The sequence below is a fragment of the Hippopotamus amphibius genome, chromosome 2 (genome assembly GCF_030028045.1).
Source record: "Hippopotamus amphibius kiboko isolate mHipAmp2 chromosome 2, mHipAmp2.hap2, whole genome shotgun sequence".
Classification (NCBI taxonomy): domain Eukaryota; kingdom Metazoa; phylum Chordata; class Mammalia; order Artiodactyla; family Hippopotamidae; genus Hippopotamus; species Hippopotamus amphibius.
In genome coordinates, this window is record NC_080187.1 from 175,614,075 (window position 1) to 175,633,632 (window position 19,558).

At 35.4% G+C, this 19,558-nt stretch overlaps 1 protein-coding gene and 1 pseudogene across 1 annotated transcript; one reads left to right on the forward strand and one right to left on the reverse strand.

Moving 5' to 3' along the window:
• Nucleotides 1-1,536: 1,536 nt before the first annotated feature.
• Nucleotides 1,537-2,490, reverse strand: LOC130844651 (olfactory receptor 11H6-like). Its single transcript, XM_057720770.1, has one exon. It carries the CDS (start codon nucleotides 2,488-2,490, stop codon nucleotides 1,537-1,539), a length of 954 nt encoding a protein of 317 aa, XP_057576753.1.
• Nucleotides 2,491-17,060: 14,570 nt separating this feature from the next.
• LOC130844653 (olfactory receptor 11G2-like) lies at nucleotides 17,061-18,001 on the forward strand (annotated as a pseudogene).
• Nucleotides 18,002-19,558: the final 1,557 nt, after the last annotated feature.

Below are 19,558 nucleotides of genomic sequence, written 5' to 3' on the forward strand. Positions count from 1 at the left end.
CCTATGGTCAGTTAATCTATGACAAAGGAGGCAAGAATATACAGTGGATAAAAGACAGGCTGTTTAACAAGTGGTTCTGGGAAAACTGGACAGCCACCTATAAAACAATGAGATTAGAACATTCTCTTACACAATATGCAAAAATAAACTAATAATGGTTTAAAACCTAAATGTAAGAATGGAAACCATAAAACCTAGACGAGAACATAGGCAGAATGCTGATGTAAATTGTAGCAGTACTTTCCTGGATCAATCTCTTATGGCAAAAGAAATAAAAGCAAAAATAATCAAATAGAAAAAAAAAAACAAATGGGACTTAATTGAACTTAAAAACTTTTGTACAGCAAAGGAAACCATGGACAAAATGAAAAGACAACCTACAGAATGGGAGAAAATATTTGTTAATATGTGACTGACAAGGGGTTAATATCCAAAATATATTAAAGTCATACAGCTGAATAAACTGGTAACTTGTGCCTACCAATAGGGAGAGGAGAGAGATGAGAGACAAATTAGGATTTGTACATATGGGATTAACACATACAAACTACTATATAAAAATATATAAGCACCAAGGATATACTGTATAGCACAGGGAATTATACCCATTATCTTGTAATAACTTATCACAGACTATAATCTGCAAAAATACTGAATTGCTGTGTTGTACACCTGAAACTAACACAATATTGTTCATCAAATATACTTCAAAATCCATAGGGACAAAAAGTAGATTAATGGTTGCCGGGGCTGAGGGGAGAGGGGAGTAGGGAGTGATTGCTAATGGGTATGAGATTTCTTTTGGGGGTGATGAAATATTCTAAAAATTTTTTTGTAGTGACAGTTGCACAGCTATTTGAATAGACTAAAAAACACTGAATTTTCCACTTTTAAAAAGGTGAATTTTATGGTATATGAACTATATTTCTGTTAAGCTGTTACAAAACAGAAAAAGGTTAGAAAAGTTTATTTCTATAACTAGGTTGTGGTTTCTCTGAGGACAGGAAAGAAATATTGCTAATCTGGGTCACTCTGAAGGCCAGTACAATGCCAGGATAGTTTTTCATATTCTTTTTTTGGTGTATGCATAATCTCCTCAAAATAAGCATGTAAAAAAAAGACTGATCTATCTTGGAAACACACTTTTTTTTTGGCAAACAATGATTATTATACTTGGGTTATAACATGACTTATTACTACTGAATATTCAATTTGATTGATTTGCACCCAAGTTGCTTTTGAAAAGAAAAGGGATGTGTGTGTGGTCTCATTCTGTGTTATCACAGAATTTAGAAATTACTTAATTTGAATGCTATGGTTCTCAACCCTCTCTATATATTATAGTATCCTGGGGGACTTTTCAAAATACCTGTGCCTAGATCCTAATACCCCGAATTCTGAGTCAATTAGTTGAAAACCACTGTTGGAGATAAGTGCCAATAGAAAGTGCTACATGTGGTTGTGATTACTGTGAGCCCTTTAAAGAATCTGTTGTAGAACAATGATTTTCCAGCTTTAATGTGCATAGTACCAATTTTAGGAACCTCCTAGAAGTTTCTTCAAGGCATCTTTCATTTCTTTATTACGGAGGCTGTAGATCATGGGGTTGAAAAAAGGAGTCAAAACTGAGTAGAACAAAGTTGTGAACTTCTGCATGCCCTCTGCTTGTCCTGCCCCTGGGCTCACATATGTCATCATGACAGAACCGTAGAATAGAAACACAACAGCCAGATGTGAGGAGAAGGTGGAGAAGGCTTTCTTCTGGCCAGCAACTGAGGGCACCTGCATTACGGCCCTCAACACCAGGGTGTAGGATCCAGTAATGTAGAAAAAGGTGGCAAAGATGAGGAAGGAGCTCATGGTGCCACATATGAAAACAGTACCGGGGATTGGGATACATGCTGAAGCCAGGGCCAGCAGAGGACCCAGGTCACACAGAAAGTCATCAATCACATTTGGGCCACAAAATGGTAGCTGAGTAATGAGTATCACTGGGATCAGAAACCAGAGGAAACCGTATACCCAGCAAATGATGACCAGGCTGCTACAGAACTTAGTAGTCATGACAGTGGCGTAGCGCAGAGGGTGGCAGATTGCCAGGAACCGGTCATAGGCCATGATGGAGAGAAATAAGCATTCTGTTGTGCCCAGTGAGAAGAAAAAGTACAACTGGAGGAGGCACCGAGCAAAAGAGATGGTTTTTGTCTGGGAGAGGAAGTTAACCAACATGTTGGGCACATCAGAGTTGACATAGCAGATCTCCAGGAAGGAAAAGTTGGCCAGCAGAATGTACATTGGGGTGTGGAGCCGGTGGTCCCAGCGCACTGCACACACGATAGCCATGTTTCCAAGGAGGGTCAGGATGTAAGTTATGAAGAATACGGAAAAGAGGAAGATCTGTATTTCCCAGCGGCAAGGGAAGCCTAAGAGAATGAACTCACTCACAGTTTGAGAAAAATTTCTGGCTCTGAGGTCATCATTCCCATCCATCCTGTGAGGATTGCAGCAGAAATTACAGATACAAAGGGAATTATGCCTCCCAATTCCTCCCCAGGAGATGAGCACATTTTCCTGCATGTAGGGGAGGGGGCCTAGACCAGTGATTTCTAGGTTTGATTGATTGGGCATCCCAATAATATAGTAGTTGAGTATACTCTTCTACATATGACAATTCACTTTTAAACTATCTATAAACCACTATCAATTGATATGGTGAATATCAGTAAAAATTTTGAAAAAAGTTTTCTTATTATTAAAGTAAAAATAGAAATTCAGATATTTTCTTTCTGCATCTCTCATTGGGTTGCCTGGTGAAACAAACTTTGGAGGACATTGGTCTAGACAGTAAAGATGGGTGTCAGGCTAAAGCTAAATTAACATATAAACTTTGACATGGGTAATTTAATTATAAAAAACTAGAACTGACAGATTCACTGAACAAAACCACAATATCAGGTAAGTGACATAAAGGAGAGAACGTGCGGCTTTGAAGTGAGGTATGAAAATACCCACAGAGTGACTTGAAGCAAGTTACAATTTAGCTACACTAAGTGACCATTTAGAGACCATTATTAGTATAGACTCTCTCTCTATCTGTAGGATGGTGTAATACATTGGCTCCAGGCTTTGATATTATCAGAATCATAGGAGGAGCCTTTGAAAGATGTAGATTTCTGGGCCCCAGTCCAGGTTTGAGATCCACTGGTGTGGCAGAGCTTGGGCTTTGGAGACATAACAGATCTTGGCTCTGCCACTTCCTGAGGAGTATTTCTTCAGGAAAGCACTTAACCTCTGAGACTGTGTTACTTTCTCTGTAAAATGTGAATAATAATACCTTCATAACAAGGATGATATAAGAATTGCATAAAATAGTGTATACTAAAGCAGTTTATAATTTATAAATTGAAGATTTGTGAACTAGTATAAACTGTTCAGGAATTATGCTAGATGTTATTACACTCCTTTGTTAATCTTATAAGCTGATTTTAAAATATAAAATAATGTTTTTGCCTGTGCAATTTTAGTCATGTGACAGGCTAAGTACATGTATGTATGTATGTGTATATACACGTGTATGTGAATAGAAAGTCCTCCCAGACCACATCAGATGCAACTCCCTAATGTTTCCTTTTAAGATCATTTTTTTTTGCCCATCAAACACACCAGAGCTCTCATTTTCTTTATAGATGGTCTTCCCTGGTAGGGATACCATTTTAGTCTTAAATGATAGGATCATTTTCCTGATGGCTACACTGTGGTTTGTATTAATATTAAGGTCACCTAGTTTTGAATCTACAGAACTTCCTGAATGATCTGTTCCTATACTGCCCCCCACCCATGCCAGGCTCCCCTGTGGGATTTCCTGGGAAATGAGGATCAGTTCAATACTCAAATGACTATAAGAGAGGAGCACCAACAAATATTATTCTAAAACGAGCAGCCTTATGGAAATCAGGTTTTTGATGCAACTTTTTTTCTCTGTTGTATTCTTTGATTTTGTGGTTTATTAAGCCCTGGAGAAAGCCTGGCTATTCTTTTGAGTGGAAGGGAACAGAGAAAAGTTTATCTAAATTTTAGGCCTTGGCCTAGGCCAAAGTTGAACCCAGAAGGAATTTGGAATATGGGACTATCATCTCTGTTTCACCTATTTTCCCCCTCCTTTTCAGTTTTAGAAGCTTGGAGCTCAAATGCTCTGTTCACTTTTTCTTAACAACACCAGTTTTCTGGGGAAAAAATTCCAATAAGCTCATGCACGAACTTAACCTTCTGAACACCGCTAAGATTTTAGCCATCTTCATTTTCCATGTTATATACACAAGGGCACATAGCCAGATGGCACAAACACCAAATTTATTGGAGCAGCATTAGCTTGTTGACCCAGGATCAGTCCCAGGTAGGTAGGTCCTTCTTGCTCATTATAATCACAATGACACACAGAAAACTAGGATATTACATTCCAAGAAGGGCACCCCAACGTTTGAGCTATAGCGTTTTTTTTTTAGTTACATGATTAGGGAAGTGCTAACTCCTCCCCTAATGCAATTAGGGCTGGTATATAATATCAAAATGAAGAAAATTTGGCTCTAGTCCTACTGGAAGCAGGCTCAGAGTTTATGGCTGGGGGAGAGGGCGCACCAGCTTTTCTCCTGATGTGATTGGGGGCTGGGGTTCAAGCGTTGCATTTGCAGCAGTAAGATACTACAAGCTAATAGCAGAATTCTTTCCTTCAGCCACAGGGCAGAAAGTAATTGCCAAGTAATTGCTGTAAGCACTGGGGAACAGCTGTTTTCATTTCCATGGAGCTTCATAGGCAGTAACTTCCTCTTTGGAAGGGTAGCTTGAAAAGGATTAGTTTTGAGCAAGTTAACCCTTATGTAATACATGTATTATTTGTTGTACTTTCTTAATTACTGTATACAGGAGCCATAGCAAGGATTATTGCCTCCATTTCATATATGAGGAGATAACGACTCAAAAAGGTTAAATGCCTGAGGTCCCAAACCAATAAGTCACAGGATCAAAAGAAGAGTCCAGACTTTTTGGCTCCTATTTTAGTGTTTTTATCCCCCCCACTATTTTAGAGCTCTTCCAGCATCAGTGTATCGTAAATGTCACTATCCCTGGGGAAAAAGTGCATCAAATTCATAAAATGATTAAATGTTGGTGCTAAGAGACATCACTACATCATCTGAGGAGGAGTACATAGGATCTCCCAAGCAGCCCTCAAATCATACCACTTAGGTGGAATGGTGGGTTTTTTTTTTCCTTTTTCATTTTTACATGGTTACCTTATTTATTTATTTAATTATTTGTAGTAAGAATAGTTAAAAGGCATACAAATACCATACAACATAGTTCAACTTCAAGAGCTGAACTTATCTTCAAATGTGGATATAAAATGGCATCAGCTGGCCATTGCAAATGAGATCTGCTGCAGGTGTTATTTCAAGACAGTAGTTAAAAAAGAGGTGATCCTTTTCAAATGGCTGAAGTGAGAAGGCCAGAATAGGTAGTTATCTGTAGAGTTATTTTACTCTTACCTACTTTTGTGATATGTGATATTCAGCTCCTGTAGTTATCCATAGCCTGAGGCAGATCACCCTTTATTCATTTATACAAAGTCAAGATAAATAATTAACTTAAAGAAGTAAAATGAAAATAAATTTTAAAAAGAGAGAAGATACTAAGAAGACAACGATAGACACTGAGGAGACATGTAAGAGAGATACTGTCAATCATTTCTTTGCATTTTTGGGTGTTATAATTCCATTTGTTGTAGCCTTTGGTTTACCATTACTTTTATTATTAAAATTTTTTTCATCAGTTAAATATGTTATCCCATTTCTACCACTGTCTGCCTAACTCTCTATTTTCCAGTTGTTTTTGTAGCTTGAAGGACAGTTGATTCAGTGTGTTGTGTCCTAGGGACTCAAGGGGAATAGTTGAATTCTGTTCCTGTTCACCTGTTTCCTCCTGTACTATAGAGGAAATAAAGAAACTGCAAGTCTGGCCTTCTATTTCTTGGAAAAATGTATTGCTTGTATTCACTGGCCTCAGAGATATCATGGATTAGAATGGGATCTAAAAAAACTCACATTTTCTTATTGGTCCGACCTCACTGAATCTTAGAGCTGCAAGAGACCATAGATGTCATGTGGCCTCTTCTTCTGCCAGCAGTAAGAGCCCCTCTCTTCTACCTTCTTGCTAATTGGTTATCTAGCTTCTGCTGGAATAGTCCAAGACAGAAAGCTCATTGAAAGGCAGAAGAGCTTTTGTTTTTAGAAGTTGTAATAAACTTTCTTGTTCTCTCTTACCTTTCTGAGTCATGTTCCCATCTTGATTTATCTACGTGGTCTTACTTCTGTCTCAGAGAATGGAAGTTAACACTTATTATGCGCCCATCATATGTGCACACTCTGTTAGGACTTTGAACAATTATTATCCTGTTTTACTCTTCCAACAATTCCGGAAGTAATATTTGAGCCACAGGAAAGCAGTAAGTGGCAGTGCTGAGCAGATTTGTGTTGTTTCAACTACGTTATGTTGATGCTCAGAATAAGGCTACACAGCAGCACTTGAAAATACTTGAGGAAGGTCCTCATGTCATCTTTGAATCTTCCATATTTGTACTAAGCACTTTTGATTTCTTCAGCTGAATATGACTGTTTCCAGGGTGCTCACCATCCTGGTTGCCTTCTTTGGATTGTTCATACCTTTCTGAAGATGTGATCTTACTAAAACTGAACAGAATATCCATCATACTGTGTGGCTGACACAGAGCACAGTGATATTATAATCTCTTTTGCTCTAGAAACTCATGCAGGCTTAAATTCTTTGGCTTTTTTGGGGCAGTAACTTTAAACTTTTGACTTTTATTGAGTTTTTTTTTTTTTTTCTGTGAGCAGGCTTTCTTTTTGGTTGCAGTGAGTGGGGGCTACTCTTCATTGTGGTGCATAGGCTCCTCATTGCTGTGGCTTCTCTTATTGCTGAGCATGGGCTCTAGGTGCGTGGGCTTCAGTAGTTGCAGCACATGGGCTCAATAGTTGTGGCTCACGGGCTCTAAAGCGCAGGCTCAATAGTTGTGGTGCATGGGCTTAGTTGCTCAGCAGCATGTGGGATCTTCCTGGAGCAGGGATCGAACCCGTGTCCGCTGCATTGGCAGGTGGATTCTCAACCACTGCGCCACCTAGGAAGCCCTATTGAGTTTTCATTTTACTAAAGTCCTTAGAGTTTTGTTCACAAGAACTTCTTTAAAACCAGACTGGCTGCATTTGATGCTGTGTTGTTGAGTCTTTGAAGTGAGAGAGGTTAATTACTGAATTTCACTAAATGTTTCAGTTGATTGAGAGCTTGACTTTCAAATATTAGCTCCATTTATATTTTTATTGCCTATGAATTTGATAAAATTTCTAGTGATTTTCACCTATGTGTTTGATTAAAATACTTAGAACATTAAAAAATGCTTTTTCAGATCACTTAAAACTTTTTCTAGGTTAACATATATTATTTTCAACAACTGTGGATAGACGGCCAAGCTAAAAATAGATAAATAGCACAAAAATGGTGAAAATGACATTGTATCTGGAAAACTTTCTGGCATATATTTTTAAACAGAGAGCTTACAAAAAAATTTTAAAATCAACTTTTTAAACTGATGTCCTTATTCAATTTCAGTTTTTAAAACATTTTCTTTCATTCTTTAGAACTGTTTAAAGACACCAGTAGTGGTTTGGAAATCACATCTGAAAATTCTCTCTGCATCCTGGATTGAGAATTTAAGTTGATTTAAAATTATCAAGTACTGTTTTGCTTGATTTTCATGTCAATCCTCTTTTACAAATTTGTTCTTCTTTCATTGGAAAAGAGATTACTCTTTAGAGCTGTCCATATTCTAACTCAGATTGATGGTCCATGCTTTTTTCTCTCCAGAGGGCAGAAGATGGCCTAGTCTTTTTCTTTCATCTCATAAACTTGCAAGCAAGGAGACCACAATGCTCTCAGCGGGTGTTGAAAGACCTTCTTGCTTAGGTTTTAGTCCAATATAAAGCTCACTAAATTCCTTAGAGAAACTCACTTTTTCTTTTTAATCACTTTATTTCACCTTTTTCTCTGTCTGTATCTGTTTTTGTCTGTCTCTTTCTCTTTCTCCATTTTATTTTTCCTTAGAGTTACTTCTAAGATGACAAGATGACTTGAGATTTCTGTCCCTGGGAAATTTAAGAACTGTCTATAATACTACCTATCTTAGTTTCAATACTTGGATAATAAAGAACAATATTTCTTAACATATTTTTAGTAAAACATTTTGAAATAATAGCATTAACTTTTTGATTGCTGTCCATCATGAACCTTAGTTCATTTTTTATCAATTATCACTTTGCTACCGTAAACTGAATACTTATGTGCTAGGTACAATCCTTTCAGGCTTATCTCCTAAGTTTAGCTTCATAAGCTGATCAATATCCTAAATCATTTCAAAAATTCAGTAAAAGTTTGCTGAGTGCCTACTGTATTCTTGTGTACTTTTCAAAGCAAGGGATATTTTGGAACATATATTTATATTCCTGCATGGTGAAATGTCTTAAAAATTAGAAATACTCTTTTCAATAAAATTAAGAGGCATTTTAAGAAGTGAATATGAAATTTCAGTGTAAATTGTGGGAGTTAAATCTATAACTCCACATTTCTAGAGGAAGGTTGTTAATTCAAATATGAAATATATAATTTTGTTTTTTCAAATTAACAAAAGTGAATAATCATGATACCAGGGTTGATGAAGGTGCAATGAAATGACACTCACAAAAACTGTTGGAGAGAATATTAACTTGTAAATTTTTTTTTCTGGCTGGCAATTGAGAAATACTAACAGCTTTTAAAACATTTATACCCATTAAATAAGAATTAGCAGTGCAGAAAAAATTCATACAGTGTATTTCCAGGGATCATGTTAAAATACAGATTCGGACTCAAAAGGAGTAGATGGGACTTGGGGTTCTAAATTTCTAATAAGTAATAAGGTAATTATGATTTTGAGTAGTAAAGGTTTATAAAGTCCTTTATACTTTATAGAGTTCTTTGTGTAGCAAGTTTATGTAGTTCTTTATATACATTTATTTAAAAATTAATAACACTGAGAAATAAAAAATTCCTAGAAAATATAAAACAAAATTAATAGTGGTTTTTCAAGATCAAATGGTAGGTTATATGATTTTCTTCTTCATACACATTTCTTAAAATTTCTATGAGTAACATACATTACTTTTATCAACTGAAAAAATAATAATCCTTAGAAAATATTGTTTTTGAAGGTACTTACTCTTTTGGATCTTCCACTTTCCCTAAAGAACTTTTGTGACATTTGTTATTCCTGAAATGTTACAAGGTGCTAGGAAGCCCATTATTTGTGTTATGTGTGACTTACCATGCAGTATATCATTTCTCCTTCACTTGCTACTTGAGTTTAATGTCAATGAAGTAAGTCTCTGTGCCAGGGTTGAGGAGAATGGGAGAATTCCCAGCAGGGCATCCTGAAGGCTGTATTTTACTTTTGGGTGACCAATAATGTTTCACAAACCTAGGCCAGGGATTAGAAGTTAAGTTGAAAAAATCAGTTGCAACGTCATGAGAAATAATAACCATCAGCTTCTGGAGAGAATTAGTGTTGTTACTCCTTTCCCACTGGAAGGAGTCAAAACTTATTCTCAGCCTATTTGTCTTCCCTAAGAAAGAAACAAAAAGCAAAATGATACTACTTTCCATTTGGGGTTTTGATTTTCTTCAGTAAGTTTTATTTTAAGGAGAATGCTGTAGTTTAGAATAAAAGTCACAAAAATCATGGTAATATGAGAACGGATTAAAGGCAATGTACTTATCTTTTTTTTATTTTGCCTTTTTAATTGACAAAATTTGAAAGTAATATTTTCTCTTTCAGCTAGAAAGGGAGAAAGATACTTTCTCGAACTCACATTTCCACCTTCAAAATATGACACATATTTTTCTCTGTCTTGTATTCATGAAATATGGGCATTATGGGCATATGCCCTTTGTTGAAGGAGTTGATTCAGGCACTGATTGGGAATAGGAAACAGTGTCTGCAGATAAGCCTTTCCTCTGCTCTTCATTTCCCTTGGATCTTAGAGTTCTGTCCCTTGTGCTTTCACTTTCAGAGCATTTGGGGAAATGTTTTGCTTTTGGTTTTTGGAAGTTGAAAAAGATGTGATTTTTTTTCTCCTCTAGCAGTGGTAAGAATGAAAGCTTGAACTCATTACTTGTCCCCAGTGAAACTGTTGCTGGGCCAAAGCCAGTTTCCCTAAAGGAACTCTTTGCTGAGATTCCCTCAGCTGGATGGACATTACCCCAGGGACTCATCCTTTGATGAGTTTATTTCAAACATCTGATACTCCGCTTTTCACATTGGATAAACGATTCCACTCCATCAGTTGATGCTGTGCATTTGTTGTATAATTTTGAGCCTCTTTCTCTGATTAAAGGCACATCTATTTTGTTTGCTCATTTTTGAATTCATTACATGGGTCCATGAGTCTGTCTGAACCTTCAGCTACCTTTGCACTTTGACATACAAATATAGCAGTTAATATTTACCAAAAACTTATGTGCCAGGCAGTAAGATGAGTAACTTTTATGAATAACCTCACTTAATTTCCCCAAAATATCCAAATATTACTATTATTTTTTACTTATAGGTGAAGTTATTGAAGCCTAGATAAGTTAATTAATTTGTAACATCTAATAAATGAGAATGCTAAGATCAGAATTCAGTTCTCTTTAAGAGCAGAGCCTGAGTTCTTAAATAGTAAACTATTTACCCTGCATCTTTATGTGGCAAGGAAGGAAAATAATGCTTATTGATATCTTATACTAGGTACTGTGACAAATTCTTACATTTAAGTCATTTTATTTAATGCTTGCAACACCCTGTGTGTCAGGTATCATTGTTGAAATTAAAAAAAATTCTGATTATCAAAGTAATATGTTTAAACAAAAATTTGGAAAATTCAGAAAAGTTAAGGGAGCTAAAAATTATTGATAATTTTTCAAGCAGACATACTTCTTTTAAAAACTTGGCATATTCCTTCTGGTCTTTTTTGTTCTAACAATTTATTTTTACACATTTGAGGTCATATAACATTTATAATTCAGTATTCTGCTTACATTTATATCCTGCATTTTTTCATGTAACTAAAACTCTCTTAAATATTATTAAGCTGCATAATAATGAGTGTTGTTTTTATAGCATTTCCCTAATGTATTTAGGATATTTAAAATTTTCTGATATTAAAATAATGCAATGAAAACATTGGTCTTAAATTTTTGTTTAATTTTAGAACATTCCCCTAGAATAGATTGCTTGAAAGAAAATTACAATGTTAAAAAAATATATATATATATGTATATATGTATGCTAAATTAAACGTTCTCAATAGATATTGCCTAATGGCTTTCCAAAATATAGTCTTGAAAGATGTGTCAATAAGGATGCCATATTATACTATTATAAGCATATGGGTGGTATTTTAAAAAATTGTACTGATAGAAAAAAAAATTCACATATCATTATATAGTTGCATTTCTTTGACTGCTAACTATGTAAATTTTTTCCAGTTTCATTAACATAAAATTTGCATATAGCACTGTGTAAGTTTAAGGTGAACAGCATAATGATTTGACTAACATGTATTGTGAAATGATCACCTCAGTAAGTTTAGCTAACATTCATCATCTCATATAAATACAAAAAAAATTTTTTTCTCATAATGCGAACTCTTAGGATTTACTCTCTTAACAGCTTTCTTATATACCATACAGTAGTTAACTCTAGTTATCATGTTGTACATTACATCAGTAGTACTTTCGATCTTATACTGGAAGTTTGTACCTTTTGACCACTTTGTCCAATTCACTCTTCTTCAAACCCCTGCCTGTGACCACAAATCCGATTTATGAGTTTGGTCTAAATTTTTTTTTTTAAGATTCCACATATAAGTGAGATTATGCAGTATTTGTCTTTCTCTGAGTAAGTTCAGTTAGTATAATGTTCTCAAGGTTCCTCCATGTTGTCTCAAATGTCAGGATTTTCTCCTTTATATGGCTGAGTAGTATTCTATTCTGAGTAGTATTCTCTTTCTCTCTCTCTCTCTACACACACACACACACACACACACACACACCCACACACCCACCCATATCTTATTTATCCATTCATCTACTGATGGACACTCAAGTTGTTTCCATGTTTTGCTATTGTAAATAATGCTGCTATGAACATTGGGATGTAGATATCTCTTTAACATAGTATTTTTGTTTTCTTAAGATGTATTCCCAGAAGTGGAATTGCTAGATTATATGGTAGCTATATTTTTAATTTTTTGAGGAGCCGCCATACTGTTTTCCATAATGGCTGTACCAATTTACAATCCCACCAACAGTGCACAAAGGTCCCCCTTTCTCTACATCCTTGCCAAGCGTTTGTTATCTCTTGTCTTTTTGATGCTAACCATTCTAACAAGTGTGAGGTAATGTCTCATTGTGGTGTTGATTTACATTTCTCTAATGATTAGTGATGTTGAGCATCTTTTCATGTACCTGCTGGCCATTCATAAATCTTCTTTGGAAAAATGTCTATTCAAGTCCTTTGTCCAGCTTTTAGTTGGATTATTATTATTTTTTTTTCCTAGTGAGTTGTATGAGTTCTTTATACATTTTGGATATTAACCCCTTATCAGATATATAGTTTGCAAATATTTTTCCCATTCCATAGGTTGTCTTTTCATTTTGTTGATTCTTTCTTTTGCTGTGCACGAGCTTTTAAATTTGATATCATACCACTTGTTTATCTTTGATTTGCTACTTGTGCTTTAGTTGTCATAACCAAAAAGTAATTGCCAAGATCCACGTCAAGGAGATTTTACTTTATGTTTTCTTCCAGGAGTTTTATGGTTTCAGGTCTTACATTTAAGTCTTTAATGCATTTTGAGTTAATTTTTGTGAGTAGTATAAGATAGGGTTCTAATTTCATTCTTTTAGATGTAACTATTAAATTTTCTCAACGTTATTTATTGAAGAAATTATCTTTTTTCCACTGAGTATTCTTGGCTCCCTTGTCAAATATTAGTTAATTGTATATGTGTGAGTTTATTTCTGGGCTCTCCATTATGTTCCAGTGGTCTACGTGTCTGTTTTTAATGCCAATACCATACTATTTTGATTATTCTAGTTTTGTAATATAGTTTCAAATCAGGACAGTTGATGCCTCCAGCTGTGCTATTCTTTCCTAAGATTGCTTTGGGATCTTTTGTAGTTGCATACAAATTTTAGGATTGTTTTTTCTATTTCTGTGGAAAATGCTGGTAGAATTTTGATAGAAATTTCATTGAGTCTGTAGATTGCTTTGTTGAGTATGAACATTTTAACAATATTACTTCTGATCCATGAACATGGAATATTTTTTCATTTACTTGTGCCTTCATCAATTTCTTTCATTATTATCTTATACATCAATCCTTATTCTAAAGCCTAAAATAATGGAACAGCCATGGTACCATTATATTTTTTCACCCTAAGAATCAATAACCAGATGCTAGTCACCAAAAGATCAGAAAAAGAAAGAAAGAAGAAGGAGTACCAGTTATGGAATATGTGACTCCTTTCTATTGTTTATGCCTTTATAATTTATCAGTTGTGTTAACAATTAAAAAGCCAGCTACTTTCAAGTTTGTGATTCTGACAGGGAGATTGGTCTGACCAAATTGTATCTATTCTTATCTGGAACAGTTGTTCTCAGAAGAGCTTTGCTATGGATAGAGTGAAGCTTTTTAGGATCCCTCAACAAGTCTGAGATTGTCACAGACATATACTTTCAGGAAATCAGAGATTGTGCATCCAAGTTGCTGCCTTCTCAGGACTCACTAAAAAAAAATGTATGCTGTAGAGGGCAATCAGAACATCTCCTAGTGTTCCTTTTGTGTGGGTCCTCAGGAGAAAGCAGACATACTAAAGGGAGTGGATATAAAGGAGGTATATTTTCCTTAAATAGAGCCAGAAGTGGCTGAATGCTAGAAATGTATGGTTTTTTTTTCTGCAGACAGGACCCTTGGAATCCGCTGGGGTTGGACATATCAGAGTAAGTGTGAATGAATCCTCCCTTTTGTTCTATCTTCCACACAGTAGATGGATAATATAAAATGAATATATAGATGTCTTGAGGAAGTCACTTAATTGAGAATTTCAGTGGATGTTATATCACCTGTGCAAGGTGGCCAGATGGGGAAAGGCCCTAGGGGTTTTTTCTTTGATAAAATTACCATAAGAATGAGTATTACTCTTTGAAATAATCCTAACATACAGGGAAATCTTTTGGAAAAAATTTTCACATGTCTCAAACTTCAGGTTTTACTGTGTCTTAAAAATTCCTAGACCAGTTTTAGTCCTTTGCATTATGAAAAACTCAGCCCTCCTTGAAAGGTCTCATGGCTTAATATCTCCCCTGATCATGTAATTATCCTCCTAGTAACAGAACTTCAACATGATTACTTTCTGTTTCATAGTTCACCTCCAAAGTCAATCCAGATTCTTCCCACCCTCTCCAAATCACCTTGCTGTTTTTACTTGTAATCACATCTGGGCTACAATCACCTCAGTGATCAGGGTCTTGTATTATGTAGTACCATGTCCTGTTTATTGTTACCTTTACTTAAAGTGCTTATTCAGGTGGATGCTGAAAAGATGCTAAGATTGGGGTGGGAGGAGGGGAGGGTGTTCCATGTTACTACCTCTTATTCACCCTAGGTTGGGAAAGGGAGGGAAGACAGCAGGGAATGATGGAAGTATCCTATAGGAGGCAGAGGAGGGGACAGCCCTCCTGAACACTATTGTTTGATCAAACCTTCTCTGTACTTCTTTAGCTAACAATCTATTTGGGTTAGACTGATTATGGACTTTGGAATCATGAAAACCCAGGTTCAAGTCTTGTCTCTCCCATTTACTACTCCGTGATATGGGAAACTGTCAAATATTTCTAAAACCTGGCATTCTAACAGCTTATTTGAAGCCATTCTCTGGGTAAAAAAAGTTTATCAATCCAGACTGAAGGGACACAGCTCCAGTTCTACTCTCTCAGCTTTAACACATGCAAGGCAATAGAGGAGAAAACTGTGCCTGGACTTGTAAGCTTTAACTTTTATGGAAAATTTTCCACAGAAACAATTTTCCTAGTCGTGGTTAATTTCAAGAAACCCACAAAAGTCTGTTTAACAAATCTGTAGCTGAAATGCTATGTGGAAGGTACTAAAAGAAGAATAGAGGCCCACAGGTTGGAGATCAGAGAACAAGGAGGATTGTTTAGAATAACATCAAAAGGGGCTTAATTCAAATGGTAAGGAATAATTAAGGTAATTTCATTGATCAAATTCCGTGGGCTGTTTGGGAATTCAAGTATGTTTTCATTGAGAAGTTCGTTCTGAGTTGTACATGATGCAATTTTAGAACACCTTTTCAATCATAAGTTAACACTATGGAAGTACATTGAACTCATATCATTCATGAGATTGAATACACAGATAAGATTGTGAATGGAAGCTGAACATTCTCCCTTTAGATTCAAACAAATACTTTTTAAGGAAGAATCAGCTTATATTTTGTTTATGGTAACTAGGGCAATAAATGGAGCACACACTAAACATTTACTTTATGCTAGGCTAGGTGCTTTAAGAATGTGTTATATTTAATGTTTCGTTAATTCCCCATGGTAGATATTGCTACTCTGATTTTGCAGATGCAGAAATTGAAACTCAGAGAGAGAGAGAGAGAGAGAGTCATTTGTCCCAGGTTATATATATTATTTTTTTAAAAGATCTAGGACTTCATTTTAGCCCTTTCTGAATTCTGACTCTTTATTCTTTTTAAAAATTAAATTGTGATAAAACTTACATTGTGTTCTTAAACAGTCACTTTGACTTTCCACTTAGAAAACATTAAGATGTCAAGCTCTTTTTTTTTTAAACTAAACCCTATATATTTAAAATAAAAATTGAGGGAAAATAGTGTAAATTACAGTACTAAGGAAAGAAAAATGAATGGGTTGAAAACCTGTTCTAACTAAAAAGTAAATTGTGTGATGTAATTTTTAAAAATAGTAAACTGGCAAAATTTGCAAATGGCACTGAAAGGCTATAGCAAATGTAAATGAAGGGGACTCCGCAGAGGATAATTTGAATTAAATTAAAACAATTTAATTTAAATATTTTAAAGCACATGCTACATTCCTTAATTTAGACTGGAAATTGCTGAATTAGCTTCCAGTTATTTATGAGCTCTCTTTCATTTTATATACTTGTGCTTCTAACTCAGTAGTGTAACCTCTATATTTTACTTTCATTGGTGTCAATCCCACAGCTTCTGAAAGAACCTCTGGGTTCAAACTTCTCTGGCTATTATACCCATATAGTATAATAGTAATTCTTAAAGACAGGCATTGTATTTTTCACATCAGAATCATCTGGGGATGTAAGTTTTTAATGGAAACTAATAAATAAATTAGTGTATTTATTTAGAGGTGTGCATTATTATTATGCTCTACCAAGAGTCTACAGTAATGTAGTTAAATAGAAAGAACGTATGGACCTTGTGATGATGGCTGAAAGGACAGAGTAGGCGATGAAATAATTCCAGTCCAGCTTAAGGGCATGGCTACCTTCCTGAAACTTATTAGTTCTACTTGAGTTAAATAAAGGTGGCCAGTTAAGGTGTATAATGATTCATCTCTATATCTATTTTTCTTATAGGCTAAAATTGGAAGAAAATGCTCTAGAGAAAATAGTTAAAGTGAAGTAATACTTAAAGTAATATTATCAATGGTGCTTTTCTATTTGTCTTACATCAATGCTACTTTGAGAAAAATTCTTCATATTGACTAAATATTGATATTTCATCTTATTCTCTATGTATAATACGACTTACTTCCAATGAGAAATTGAGGTATGAAAAACTGAATAAAATAGACTCTTAACATGTACTTCTGTGCACATTATAGGTTAGAGGAAAAAATGCATGTTTTCCATAACAGAAGTGTCACTGCTACCATTCATGAATTCATCCTCCCGGGTTTCCTGTGTAGTCAGGAAGTAGAAATTCTCCTTCTTGTTTTATTCTCCACCATCATTTTGACCTTGCTGGGCAACAGTGCTATCATCTGTGCTGTGTGATGGGACCAGCAACTCCATACCCCTATGTGTGTTTTATTGGCCAACTTCTCTTTCCTGGAGATCTGCTACATCAATTCCAGTGTGTCCAACATGTTGTTCAACTTCCTATCCAAGACTGAGACCATCCCTATAATGGCTGTATCGTACAGTTCTACATCTTCCTCTCTCTCTGTGCCACAGAACTCTTCTTCCTGGCCCTCATGGCATTTGACAGGTATGTTGCCATCTGCCATCCACTGCACTATCCCACCATAATGACCAGGAAAGTCTGTGGGACCGTTGTGTTTGCTTGCTGGGTGGATGGATTCTTGTGGTTAGTTACACCTGCTTCCCTTGTCTCCCAAGTTCCATTTTGTGGTTCAAATATCATTGATCACTACCTCTGTGATCTTGGGGCAATGCTGGCCATATCATGTGTCCCTGTCCCCGAGACAACTCTGACTTGTAGCAGTTTCAGTGCTGCGATAACATTCATCACTTTGTTCTACATCCTTGTGTCCTACACTCTGGTACTTTGAGCTGTGGTTCAAGTTCCCAAAGGTTCAGGTAGGAAAAAAGCCTTCTCCACATGTACCTCCCACCTGATAGTGCTGTTCCTATTTTATGGCTGAGTCTCAGTGATGTATGTAAGCCCAGGTGCAGCCAATCAGCCTGGGCGGCAGAAGTTCTTGACCATGTTATACTCAATTGCAACTCCACTTTTAAACCCTCTGATCTACAGCTTCGGGAATAAGATGACGTTTGCCCTGAGGAAAGTCATGTGTAAAATTAAAAAAAAATAATTCCTGAATGGGAGACACTTTGGTGAGCTACAGTTCCTTTTGAGAACTGTTGTAAAGAATCAAGGAAAATTATACTTAAAAGTAATAAAAGGTACTAGATCTAAAATAAATGTTTCCAGAGGAGAATTTCTTAAAGTTCAAAGCCTGTCTCTATTACTTACTGACTGAGTGACTAGTTACTCATATTGTTATTTATCTGTTTTCCTAATGTTAACTGGAAATGATTCAGTTAAATCATACCTACATCATAGAGTGTTTGGGATTAACTGAGTTAATATTACAATATTATAATATTGTAATAGTATATTATCATCAATAAAATTGTACCAACATTTATTATCATTAGTTATTGCTGCCAAGTGTGAGTTTCAGCAGTTTTTTCCCAAACTTAAAAAAATTAATTATTGTTTTTTATTATTGCAGTACAGTTGATTTACAGTTTTATATTATTTTTAAGTATACAAAATAGTAATTCAATATTTTTTATAGATAATACTCCATTTAAAGTTATTATAAAATAATGGCTATATTTCCCTGTACTGTGCAATATGTCCTTGTAGCTTGTTTATTTTATATATTGTAGTTTGTATCTCTTAATCCTCTACCCCTATTGCACCCATCTCCCCTTCCCTCTCTCTCCACTGGTAACCACTAGTTTGTTCTCTATATCTGTGAGTCTGTTTCTGTTTGGTTATATTCATTTGTTTGTTTGTTTTTTAGATTCCACATGTAAATGATATCATATAGTGTTTTTCTTTCTCTGTCTGACTTATTTCATTAAGCATAATACCCTCTGGGTCCATCCATGGTTTTGCAAATGGCAGAATTTCATTCTTTTTTATGGTTGAGTAATATTCCGGTGTGTGTGTGTGTGTGTGTGTGTGTGTGTGTGTATTACTTCTTTATCCATTCATCCATGAACACTTAGGTTGCTTCCATATCTTGGCTGTGGAAATAATGCTGCAATAAACATTGGGGTGCATTTATCTTTTCTAATTAGCATTTTCTTTTTCATCAGATATATACCAAGGAGTGGAATTGCTGGATCATATGGTAGTTCTATTTTTTAGTTTTTTGAGGAAACTCCATAATGTTTTCCAAAGTGGCTGAACCAATTTACATTCCCACCAACAGTGTACAAGGGTTCCCTTTTCTCCACATCCTCGCCAACATTTGTTATTTGTAGACTTTTTGATGATAGCCATTCTGACCGATGTGAAGTGATATCTCATTGTGGTTTTGATTTGCATTTCTCTGATGATTAGTGATGTTGAGCATTTTTTCACATGCCTGTTGCCCATCTATATATCTTCTTTGGAAAAATGTCTATGCAGGTCTTCTGTCCATTCTTTAATTGGGCTGTCTGTTTTTTGGGTATTGAGTTGTATGCGCTGTTTACATATTTTGGATTTTAATTGCTTATCGGTCATATCATTTGCAAATATTTTCTCCCATTCAGTAGGTTGTGTTTTCCTTTTGTCAGCAGTTTCTTTTGCTGTGCAAAAGCTTTTAAATTTAATTTGGTCCCAGTTGTTTATTTTTACTTTTGTTTTCTTT

Excerpts from the sequence above, each read along its gene's own strand:
- LOC130844651 (XM_057720770.1), bottom strand. The coding sequence starts at position 2,490 with ATGGATGGGAATGATGACCTCAGAGCCAGAAATTTTTCTCAAACTGTG.